Source organism: Bos mutus, chromosome 20, assembly GCF_027580195.1.
Source record: "Bos mutus isolate GX-2022 chromosome 20, NWIPB_WYAK_1.1, whole genome shotgun sequence".
Classification (NCBI taxonomy): Eukaryota; Metazoa; Chordata; class Mammalia; order Artiodactyla; family Bovidae; genus Bos; species Bos mutus.
In genome coordinates this window covers 21263285-21275704 of record NC_091636.1, presented here as the reverse complement: position 1 = coordinate 21275704, position 12420 = coordinate 21263285, and the positions used below count along the sequence as shown (strand labels likewise).

At 39.2% G+C, this 12420-nt stretch overlaps 1 protein-coding gene across 3 annotated transcripts; it reads left to right on the top strand.

Annotated features, from left to right (window-relative positions):
* The first annotated feature begins 1760 nt into the window (after window positions 1-1760).
* Window positions 1761-12324, top strand: DIMT1 (DIM1 rRNA methyltransferase and ribosome maturation factor). Of its 3 annotated transcripts, XM_005900489.3 has the most exons (12): window positions 1761-2025; window positions 2374-2447; window positions 3698-3784; window positions 5468-5529; window positions 5613-5706; window positions 5795-5844; window positions 6605-6728; window positions 7164-7256; window positions 8342-8406; window positions 9011-9074; window positions 10211-10317; window positions 11789-12324. In XM_005900489.3, exons 1-12 carry the CDS (start codon window positions 1947-1949, stop codon window positions 11829-11831), a joined length of 942 nt encoding a protein of 313 aa, XP_005900551.1. In that variant the 5' UTR covers window positions 1761-1946; the 3' UTR covers window positions 11832-12324. The 3 variants fall into 3 exon arrangements, with proteins under 3 accessions (XP_005900551.1, XP_070213616.1, XP_070213617.1); XM_070357515.1 differs by lacking the exon at window positions 2374-2447 and having other exon boundaries at window positions 1766-2025; XM_070357516.1 differs by lacking the exons at window positions 1761-2025; window positions 2374-2447 and having other exon boundaries at window positions 3720-3783; window positions 5466-5529.
* Window positions 12325-12420: the final 96 nt, after the last annotated feature.

Here is a 12420-nt window from a genome sequence, read left to right as displayed (position 1 = left end):
CCAGTGTTCTTGCCTGGAGAATCCCAGGGACGGGGATACCTGCTGGGCTGCTGTCTATGGGGTCGCTGAGTCGGACACGACCGAAGCGACTTAGCAGCAGCAGCAGCAGCATGGAGAATGGGAGAGGAAGATTAGAGTGGATTCAGGAAGAGCTGGCTAGGCTGGCCTCAATTCAGCATATATGGGGAGCCCATTTATGTTACCAATACATTCTATTGTATGATCTCCAGCAGTTCTCACAGCTACAGAGGAGCAGAGGGCAAAATGGTTATTTTGATTTCTCAATGATTACCATCGCTCCTTGGCAAAACATTCAAGGCCCTTTACCATACGTTCCCATTTACATTACCTGTTTACTTCTCAGTTATACCAAGTTTCCTTTTCTTCCTCAAATACTCTTACCTCCTGTCTTTTTTAGTGCTTTCCCTTTGAATTCTCAAACTTTCCCTGGCTAACTTTTGGTTGGCCTTTAATAATCCAGCTCAAATATTCTATTTTGAAAATGCTCCCCAGGCACCTCAAGTATTAGCCATAGTGCTAAGATCATTCCTCTTTTAGAGCACACTGTCTTCAGAATACAGAACGAGTTTCCAGATGCAGTTGTCATTTACTGTGTGATCTTGAGTAAGATATTTAACATTTTTGTTCTTCAGTTTCCTCATCTGTATTATGAACACAATGATAAGCCCCTATTTTAGAGAACTTTGAAATGGTGAAAAGATATATCAATAAATGGTGCTATTATTGTAATTATTTGCATGTCTTCCTCTCTTGAAAGTTCTTTAAAAGCAGGAATTGTCATTCATGTTAATTTTTAAAATTCCTAACATTTGACCCAGTGCCTGGCACACTGTAGACGTTCCAGAGTTGTGGAATAAATTAATGATCAATGGAATTAAAGGCATAGTTGAAATTGCTAACAGGGTATACACATTTTTTCCTAAATTAGAATTACAGCAAAGAAAGAGCAAGGCTAGGGAATGCACACAATAAATTATGCAGGGAAAAGAAGTCAGCTTTGGTAAAAACAGATTGCTTCTTCAGGTAAATAAGGTTCACACGGAAACATTACACTGACAGCTAAAACAGACATGGACATTGTTTCATGTAACTTTCAGTCAGAGCCAATACATAACAATGAGCGCATTTACAGTTTCAGACTTTTTGTCTAACTCTCTCAATAGAATAAACTTTGAGATCAGTTTCCTATTTATCTTCGAATCTCCATCACCCAGCAGTGTTTAATACACAGCAAGAGCTCAATACGGAAAGGTTTAGAAAATTAATCACGTGCCACAGAAAGAAGCGAAACCACCAGTAGGTCCAGTCAAACTAAACACGTAATTACATTTTCAGAGTTACTTTCCGTAACACAAGCAGCGGAGAATTCACTCCCGCTAGAGGAGCAAGCTCCTCTTCCCAAGCTCCTGGGATCCTCACCCACAATCGGTTGGGATACACGAGAGAAATACATGACATAAATTTTCTTCGTATTTGAGAGATTCAACAACCTAGCCTGGTAAAGCATCCGCAAGCTTAACTACATTACGTAACTTAAGCTTCCTCCACTTCCTTGAGGTCTCACACCCAAACCTATTTAACTAGCTTGGTGCGTGTAGGGGCAAGGCCCCGCCCCCGATTCTAAACTAGCCAATCCAAACTGCTAGAATCGGCAGCGCGGTGTCTTCTGGGATCCGTAGGCTTCCGAGGTTAGGCTTCCCGAGCGGCCGAGCTTATTTCCGGCGGCCACCGGGCTCCAAAGGCCCTCCCTCTTTCTGGGGGCGGACCCCGGAGCAAAGCAAGGGGCGTGGTTTCGCCCCACCCCTACGTGGCCCGATAGGGTGCTGGTGGTGCGGGCAGGTGATTCCCACGTGGTGCGGAGACTAGAGGTTGCCGGTTCGGGTCCTTCTTGACTTCCTCGGCCTGTGAGCTCTCTGCCTGCAGAGATGCCGAAGATCAAATCAGCGGCTAGCGGCCGCCGCCGCGAGCGGCAACAACAACGCGGGCAGCTGAAGAGCGCCGGAGGTGGGGACAGCCGCGAGAGAGCTGGGATCCCTTGGGTTGGGACTTCCGGTAGGACCGAGCCGGGACAAGGTCGGAGTTCTGGCGGGGACAGTGATACCGGACGGCCCAGCGCTCCGAGAGCGCGGGAGTCCCGGGTTTCCCCGAGCGACGAGCGCAGGCCCCGCGCGCCGCCTCTGACTTTCTTTCACGGAAGGGGTGGACTTAAAAGTCTGTCATCCAGGCTCCTTAGCGTGACGTTTGGCGCCCCTAGCTGGCGCAGTTATCGTCCCCTAGCTATCCTGTTTTCTTCTCTGGGACGATCTAATGTTTTTAGTTGGGAAATTAAAGCTATTTCATGTTTTATTGCAGGACTCATGTTCAACACGGGGATTGGGCAGCATATTTTGAAAAATCCTCTAATTGTTAACAGCATTATCGATAAGGTGGGTTTGGAAGAGGAGAGGGAGAGAGTTACTGGGTTATTGATTTTAATTTTAGGGATATCTAAGCACAGAAAAGATTCCTGACACAAAATAGATGCTGTATAAATACTTGTTGAATGAATTGAAGAATTGTGTAGGATTCGCAAGTTCTCTTCAATATGATTTGCTTTATTCTGTGAGTCTCGGGTTCTAACTCCAAATTCGTTTATCTTTCTGTAGATTATTTACTTCTTAGCTTGACACTTCTACCTGTTCAATTCCAGATTCTTCTTCTATTACCAGTTTTTCTAGGCAGCATCTATTACTGTTAGTTTTTGTTTACTGCAAACCCTAAAAATATATCTAAACAGACACCTTTGGAAGTTTGTTCCCCAGAGAAACCTGTATGTTATAAGCCAATGCCACATGTAAACTCTTCAGAGTATTCTTCCTGTATGGGTTATTGATGTTTTCCTATTGTTTTGTATGATTGGGAGCTAGGACATGAAACAATAGGTGGTGCAGATTACTTTCATGGTTGCAAAGGAAATATTCTGGCGCCGTAGAAAGGACATTACCAGGGTGAGAGATGTCAACTTAGTGTCGTATGCAAAATGAGAGTTGGCCTAGCTTTTTAACCTTTTTGACTCATGAATTCCTTTGTGCATCTGATGAAAGTTACGGACTCAGAATACTCCAGCTATGTGCATACATATACTTTTTTTTTTTTTTGCCACATGTTGAGGGTTGTGGGATCTTAGTTCCCACACTAAGTATCTAACCCCCGCCCCCTGCAGAGGAAGCATGGAGTCCTAACCACTGGACTGACATTAATTTTTGTGTACAATTTCTGGATCCTTCTGCACTCTTGAAACCATACATGGATGTGGAATTGAGAAATACTAGTACAACATGCTATGGTTCATCATTTTGGTCCTTCCTTTTTGAACCTAGTGATAATAGTGTTGGTAACAAGGTGCTGTTGGAATCATTTCAAAGATAGGAAGGAGAATGCCACTCTTAGAACTGCTGTCTGCTGTTCCTACTTCTCTGACTCCTATTACCCCAAGTTAGGAGGACTATTCAATTTCCACTTGCGCCTAACGTTAATGAGATACTTTTTTTAAACATAGGTCATGAAGTAATCTCCTAAAAATGGAGTCAGAATAAGATCTCCTAACTGTGCACTTTTGAGTAAAGATATTCTGATGTAAATTAAATTCTGTGTTCAGATGTGCCTGTAAAGCTAAAGTAGCTGTGCTTGCTTGTAGGCTGCCTTACGACCAACTGATGTGGTGCTGGAGGTTGGACCTGGAACTGGCAATATGACTGTAAAGTTGCTGGAAAAGGCAAAAAAGGTAAAGAGAGGATTTAGTGTTTGGTATCAGGCATCATGTGAGTAAGCTCAGGTGGTTTACAAGTATAAATCTGTTTTAATGAATTGCTGTTATTTTAACAGTAACTCTTGCTCCTTTGCTAGAAACTTTATCTTATAAAATATGAGCAAATTGGGTGAAGTGAGTCAAAAGGTACCAATTTCCAGGATAAAATAAATATGTCTGGGGATGTAATGGACATCATCATGACTGTAGTTAACAACACTGTAGTATACTTGAAGGTTGGCAAAGAGTAAAGTCTCATGACAAAAAAAATTGTAATTATGTGGTCATGAATGTTATATATATCAAATCATTGTATTGTATACCTGAAACTAATATAATGTTTTATGTCAATTGTCTCAATTTTTTTAAATGGATTAAAAGAAAAAAATATGGGTATATCAATCAGGAAAACAAATGACATTGGATACTTCAGTACAGGGAATTGGTTACATGGTTGTTAGAGGACCAAGAGAATAAAACACTGAGGTTAACCCAAGAGTTGAATTACAAAGAGCAGCTACCACCTCTCGGCTCAGGGGAACAAAGCAAGGGGACTGGAGTTATTGGACTTAGAACTCGGGAGGAGATCCAGCACAGGCCTCTGAGACTAGTGTCACCTGGCTGCTGTTGGCGCCTTCTTTGTCTCTTCGTGGATCCAGTTCCAGTGACATCGGATCATTGCTGTGTCTTCTGGTGGATGTAGGCAACAAAGAACTTATCTGAAGAGAGTTCAGTGAAGAGACCATTGACAAGATGTGGGAATGTTAAGGGAACCAGTAAACAGTTAGTGAAAAACCTAGGGATTATCAACAGCAGGAAACAGTTACCATCGAGCAACCTCAAGGGACAAGAGGAGGGAAATGTGTTACTGGAGCCCAGAAAGAGCAGGGACAGGGACCACTCATAGCCAAACACGGCCGCTGCCAGAACTTGTGCGAGGCAGGCGCAGGCATTAGGAAGTTCTCAACCCCACCCCTTGGATCCAGTAATGCCTTCCATTAGCCTGGCCCAACAAGAAGTCAAAGGGCGAGGGAGCTGGACTGTATTACCCTACAGGCACAGCAAAGCTGGAGAATGGATCTGGGAGCTAAACAGACTAAACCTCACATATATCTGCTTTGTAGACAGAGTCTGGAAGTCAGCAAAACCTCAGCTTATACTGAAATAAAATTTCAGCCTACCTGGTATCCCTTTTCATTTACTTGAGAAATTATGCTATCTGCTCTGGATCTTAGTAGGTGAGAGAAGTGATCTACTCATTCCACAGCAGTTGCTTTGTATGCTTCTAAAGAACATTTACTGCAGAGACATATTGTGTATTTTTTTTCATCATCACTTGAATTACAAAGCATGGAGCCATATGAGCACAGTAATCCTGTGAAGTATTTGGGTAGAACGGTCATGTAGTCTGGTTGCTTACTTTTCTGGGTGATGTTTTTTGTTGTTCCTTTAACCCCCTTGCCACATTTTGTAAAATCATCTCTTCATTAAATTCTCTTCAGGTAAGTTCTTTAAAATATACTGGTAGAGTACAATTGAAGAATAATGATGGTGGAATTGGGAAAAGAATTTTAATTCATTTAAATAATGTAAGTTCCTATTAATAGGAAAAGATTTATTCTCCATAATTAACCTACAAAAAAATTTTTTTTAATTTAGGTAATTGCTTGTGAACTTGACCCAAGGCTAGTAGCTGAACTTCACAAAAGAGTTCAGGGCACGTGAGTATACATAATAGAATTAAAGTACATTTCAATCTTGTGAAATGATGTTCTTTTTAATTGCTTTTTTTTTTTATCATCAGGCCTCTGGCCAGCAAACTTCAAGTAATGGTGGGTGATGTGTTAAAAGCAGATCTGCCATTCTTTGATGCTTGTGTGGCAAATTTGCCTTATCAGGTATGTTTTCCAAATGTATGAACATTATATTTACTAAATGGTTCTCTGGTGGGTCTTTCCCAGAAATAATCAGTTAATTCTTTTCCAGATCTCTTCTCCTTTTGTCTTCAAGCTGTTGCTGCACCGACCTTTTTTCAGGTTTGTGACCAGAAGACTAAAGTTACTGCCAAATCTTAGAAAAATTACAGTTTAGGCCATGAACACAGATAGCCAAAGGTTAAGGTTAACTCAGTTGAAAGACTACTGGAGAATCTGTTTTGTAGAAAGTATCAGTTTGTGTGCTGCTCTCTCTGTCTCACATTCTTTAGCAGTTGCTAGTTACCTGGGAGAGGTGTGGGCTGAGTCGTGCTTCTGAGACCAGATGGCCTTTCCATATTTTCTTAGGCTTCTGTTGTTAGCCCAGGTCAAACTTCTTATGTCTAGATTCTGAAGTGTCCTGCTAACTGGTTTCTAGTACACTCTGTAGCAGTGATTTTCAAATTGCAGGTCAAAAACTCCTTAGTAGTTATAAAATATATTTAATGAGCCATGACTGTCACTTTTTTTTTAAATGACATGGAATGGAATATATCAGGGCATTCATTTCATATCATCCAGGTGATTATAGTTTCGTGAAACTTTTGTTGACCTGAAATACTCTCTCATCTGATCATTGAGGGCTTATGTTCACAAGGGGTTAGAGCTACAACCATTATACAATGAAAAACAAAGGTAGGTGGGTCATTCTGTGGGAATAAGGCTCAGGCTGAAACTGTTCTCCTCCCTTCTGGCCAGCTGATTGTTATTAACCATAGCTACTGATTTACTGTTTCCCACCTAAGAAAAGTCATTGAAGTTAAAGTACATTTATAGTTGAAAATGACCTTTCTCTTTTTATTCCTTTCTGCTGTCTTTTCAGATGTGCCGTGCTAATGTTTCAAAGAGAATTTGCTCTCCGACTGGTCGCAAAACCTGGAGATAAGTTATACTGCAGACTGTCGATTAACACACAGCTGTTAGCACGTGTGGACCATCTAATGAAAGTAAGTGACTGTTGTTCAAATGATGGGGCTTAACTTATCACTGGGCATCTAGCTGTGCCTTCTGTGAAGAGCATGTATGATTACTATTTTTTTAAAAAAATTATTTTTGGCTGCAGCAAGTCTTCGTTGTTTGTGCGGGCTTTCTCGTGACGAGCAGGGGCTGCTATTTATCGCGGTGTACAGGCTTCTCATTGCAGTGGCCTCTCTTGTTGCTGAGCGTGAGCTCTAGGCGTGTGGGCTTCAGTAGTCGCAGCATGCCAGCTCAGTAGCTGTGGCTTGCGGGTTTAGTTGCTCCTTGGCACGTGGAATCTTTCCGGACCAGGGATTGAAGCAGTGTCCCCTGCATTGGCACTTATCCAGTGTATCACCAGGGAAGTCCTGATTACTATTTAAAGTTGTTTTTGAGAGGACTACTAAACATTTTCTGATTAACAGGTTGGAAAGAATAATTTCAGACCACCACCCAAGGTGGAATCCAGTGTCGTAAGGATAGAACCTAAGAATCCACCACCACCTATCAATTTTCAGGTGAGGTTAAAATAGGGTCATTCAATAAAAGGAAAAAAAGTCCAAGGTAGAAGATGTGTGTCTGTAGCAGCGGAAGAATGAGTCAACCTAAATGTCTAAATAGGAGAATATTAATTATAATACATCCTGTGATGGAGTACTTAGAATTTTTTGACACAACACAGTTGTTGAAGACCTCAGAAGAGCATGGAAAATGTTTGCAAAAGATAAAAAGACAAGAATACCATTGCAGTTTGCTGAAGATTATATCTACAGAAAACATATATCTATTTGAATAAGACATGGGAAACAAAATGAAAATAGTTGTGTTAAAGTAATAGTATGGGTATGGCACCCCACTCCAGTGCCCTTGCCTGGAAAATCCCATGGACAGAGGAGCCTGGTGGGCTGCAGTCCACGGGGTCACCAAGAGTCAGACACGACTGAGTGACTTCACTTTCACTTTTCACTTTCATGCACTGGAGAAGGAAATGGCAACCCACTCCAGTGTTCTTGCCTGGAGAGTCCCGGGAACGGGGAGCCTGGTGGGCTGCCGTCTATGGGGTTGCACAGAGTTGGACACGACTGAAGTGACTTAGCAGCAGCAGCAACACTGTTTAATCAGAATTCTAATTTTTGCCATTTAAAAAGAGAAGAAAGCCACATGACTTGATGTAAAACCTCACTGCAATCACATTGGATAAAAACATGCTTATGTGGTCAGTAGCTGGTGGCGGTGGTGTGGTTGTCAGCTATTTCTACAAGGTTTAGCTAGGTGTATTACACAGGCTGTATTCTAAATCACGTCTGTTTTGAGTCATGTTCTTTTGAAGACAATACTTAGAGTTAAATAAATGCAATGTTCTTTGTTCCAATGTGGCACAAATGTTTTCTATTTTTAAAATTGAGGGTATAATAGTCAATGAGGTGCACAAAACTGAAAAATGTAGATCTTACTTTTGTATATATGAACCAGACACATCAAGATATAGAACATTTTTATCACTTCAGAAGGCCTTTAGTTTTATATAGTAAGATAAAATTGTGCCTACTAGGTTATCAGTGGGGCTTAATATTTTCTAAGAAAATACCATCTACTGTTTCAGGAATGGGATGGCCTAGTAAGGATCACCTTTGTTAGGAAAAACAAGACACTGTCTGCTGCATTTAAGTAAGTATTTTACTAATTTATGATATATGAGGGATCAATGCTTCAGATACTGTGCTAAGCGCTAAAATTTGGTCATTTTCCTGAACAGTATTACCCTAAAGCATACACATGATCCATGTCCAGACACACTTTTAATTTTGTACTTTGGGAGGCAGGAGATTTTAATGAAGAAAAGTTCCTGGATTTGGGAATTAGATCGGGTTTGTTTGTTTTTTTGAGAAATGGGAAAAACCCAAAAACTATACCCCACATCTGCTTTTCCTTGGAAAAATGAGGTGACAGATGGACCCCTTCCACACTTTTGAAAGATTCATGGCATTTAACTTGGAAAAATATAATAGCAATTTGGAACCCAAGGTAAAAAAAATGGTGAAAGCCACAATGAAAAAACTAATTTTTGAGATGATGTTTTTTTGTAATCTAAAACTTCCTTAAGATGTGTATTAGGTTTAAATATTAGGAGTTGTGATTATTTCAGAAGTTTAAATATTCAACCTTTTTTAGTTCTTTAATTTTACCATGTGGAACATAGGCTTAATCTTATAGTAAAGGAAATTTATATTTATAATTTGTTTGGAATAATAGTGACATCATTTCTTTATAGGTCAAGTGCAGTCCAACAGCTATTGGAAAAAAACTACAGAATTCACTGTTCGGTCCATAATATTGTAAGCACAAAATGTTTCAATAATGTGTTGTGTTTTAAAATGTCCATTTCCTACTGCTTCATATATTACAAAACTCTTAATTCTGAACATTTCATAGGACCCTTAAAAGATCGTATGTCATAGGTCAGTGCTGCTGTATACTTCGTAGAATGAGCAGCCTTGAATACTCTGTCCTTTTTTACTGACAGTTTTTTTCTTTTGGCTATAAAAAGATTCAGTTGAGTCATAATTTTCTCCCAAATTTTAACCATGTATAACTTACTCAGCTTAAAGGTATTTGCTAGCTTTTGAATTGGGGCCATCCCTTCTTGCTTGTTGCTCATATAGAAATTACAAATTTAAAGTTACCATTTTCTCAGTGCCTTTTTTTTAATGCCCAGAAATTGAAATAATTAGAATAAAGTAAGGGATAAATGGCAAGTTCTGGTTGTGAACCTCATGTCTCCTACCATTATCTGTGCAACATTTTCTTGAGTTGTGTGAACACACAGACATCTATATATGACTGTGATGTTTGATAATTTTTTAGTTTTCCAATCTAAACAGAGTAGCAGGTAAAAGCAAATTTTCTTTTTTTCATTCAGCTCTTACGTGGTTTAATGTACCGGTAGCATAGCTACCTCCATTTTATGAATACAGTCTCTGAACTACCTACATAGGAAATACTAAATTGGATTAAGAAGTTTTTGGATGGAAGATGTGAAGTGTGAAGCATTTTCAAGGGTTAGAGAAGATATCTCAAGGGTTAGAGAGGCTATCTTTGAGAAAAACTAGCTAGCTAATGAAATTTGTGCCAAGAAAATGTTAATTTTCAAAGATATTAACAATTGCTGTAAAATCTAGTTTACAGCTTTAATTATGTTATGAAGTACTTTGCGAAGCCTGAAACATAAGTATTTCAGAATTTCTAAGAAGAAAAAGGGCAGTATACACGATGAGTACTCGGTATGTGCTGAACATCAACCACTTAATGAATTAAGAGATGCAAGTCTTATCGACACAGTTAGACTTTCCAAAACTATCAGGAAGAGATAAGGTGACTGTTTATGACTTAACTGGAAAAAAAAAAAAAAAAAGAGTCAAGGTGACTTCATTAAAGATATGTTGTTCATTTATTCTGCATCTTGTATTGATAGATAATACCAGAAGATTTCAGCATAGCAGATAAAATACAGCAAATCCTAACCAGCACAGGTTTTAGTGACAAGCGGGCCCGTTCCATGGACATAGATGATTTCATCAGGTAACTACATTTTCCTTTTACTACATGTTTACATTTCTTTACTGTGACACCTTCATATTTAGAGATTTAAAGGCTTTTAAGCGGTTATAAGGTGCTACCTGGGAGTTATTGCATAGCACTTCCATGGCATGGAATAGTATTTGGTGTAGAAGATGGAGGCTAGTTAGCTGCAGCAGAATGCATTTTCTTAAGAACAGTACATGAAGAACAGTCCAAGCCTGGAGATAACCTCTGTGACAGTGTGAGTTATGGTGTGTGTGCTTCTCCCTTCCAGCCCCCTCCCCCAACTCCCATTCATAGTCTTAATAGTTTGTCTCTTCAAAGTAGCCGTTCAGGTAGAAGAATCACAATACATATAGTTGGATCTTCTTTACTGAGAATAGCTTTTAAGTATGAAATAATATTAGTTACAGTCGTATCTGGTTATCATTTCTAACTGGTTCAGTAACTTATTTCATGGACTGAGACAAGTTCTATACACCCGAAGTAAGAAAGAAAGAATGGTGTCATAAGTAACTGGGCAATATAGAGCAAAATTTGTTTTCCTTCGATTAAGCAAGTAAATCTTACAAAAGCAGAGTAAGGTGTCAAATAGTCAGATAACAATTGACCTGCATTCATTGTTTTTAATCACTAACACTTTGATTTCCTAACTAAAAAACCATAAATTTTTGTCTCTTTAACCAATTCATTTTCAAAGCTTCCATGATCTAGAGGCTGAAAAAAAGAGGGTAGATTGATATAAAAGTCACTGGTTTACTTTTTTATGCTGGAAACACAGTTGTATGTAACTGAGACAAATGACACTTATATTTTATTGGCAGGCGAGCAGTACTACTGTCTTCATTAGATGTTAATGCCAGGAGTTGAACATTATCCATAAGTACCCATCTTTAGATACCTTAACCCATCCTGTCGGTTCTTATGGGCCATCCTGAAAATAATCTCAGGCAGGTCTAAATAGAAATATTTCATCTTATTTTCCTTCATTCTTATTAATTTTCTGCAAGATTACTAAACATGCAGCTTACTAAAACAGTGATCTGATAAGTACATAGGTATCCAGAGAGAAGTATTTGAGTCTGAATAACTGAGCTCAGAGAGCAAGAAAGGACACACGAGATTAGCCATTCATCTCTCTCCTGTCTCTAATTCCAAACAGCTTTGCATTCACTACCAGGTTGAAATGGAACAAGTACCAATGTGCTCTTAGGCCAGGGTTAGTGTAGGTCTAAGATTATTTTAGTTAAATTCATCATGCCTTAAGACATACAGGCTACGACAGGAGAGGCACCAAAATGAGGTGGCTTTAACCAATATATCTCTCATAAACTTAATTGAAGAATAGTTTCTTTACTGACATCTTAGGAGTATTTGTGTTTTAGAACTCATGGTACAGGGACTGTGTATGCGTTGTTACTTACTACAAACTAGCATTTGAATACTATCCCACTTGGTTTCTTTTTTTCAGATTGCTACATGGATTCAATGCAGAAGGTATCCATTTTTCTTAGGTATCTGGAAAAGAGAAGTTTTTCAAGCTCAAGGAAAAAAAGTGGAATTATATGTTCTTAATAGTTTGAGAAAATGAACTATGCTTGGACACTATGTGCCTGACTGCTTTTGATGGACTACGACTGTCACCATTTAGTTCTCTGAATTTTTAAGAAAGTAAGTCAGTTCTAAGTGTCCAAGGTTTCTTTGTTTTTTGCTCTTGTTTGTTTATTTTGGTTTAATATATAATACAAGGCAGGGTAATAATAATCTTCAAGAGCCGCAGATACGCACAACTTTACACTTCAAGTTATTTCTAACAGTGTATAAAGATGGTACCCTTTTATTTTCTGTGTTATATATTATTGTGAGAACCTCTTTTAGGCTTTAACTCTTTAGGCCTTTGTCCTTCAAGTCATAAAAAAGTTGAAATGTTTAATTTAGTCACATATCCCCCATACCATTTCTTCTTGTTATTCATGTGTACAGTAAAGCAGTTGTCTTAAAACGTTATTTTGCGTCTCGAATTCTTTCTGTTTTCCCGTACAGTTTCTGTCACTGCCTATCCCTCTAGCAATCCTGTAGTGTTAACAGGCTGCATCAGGGTTT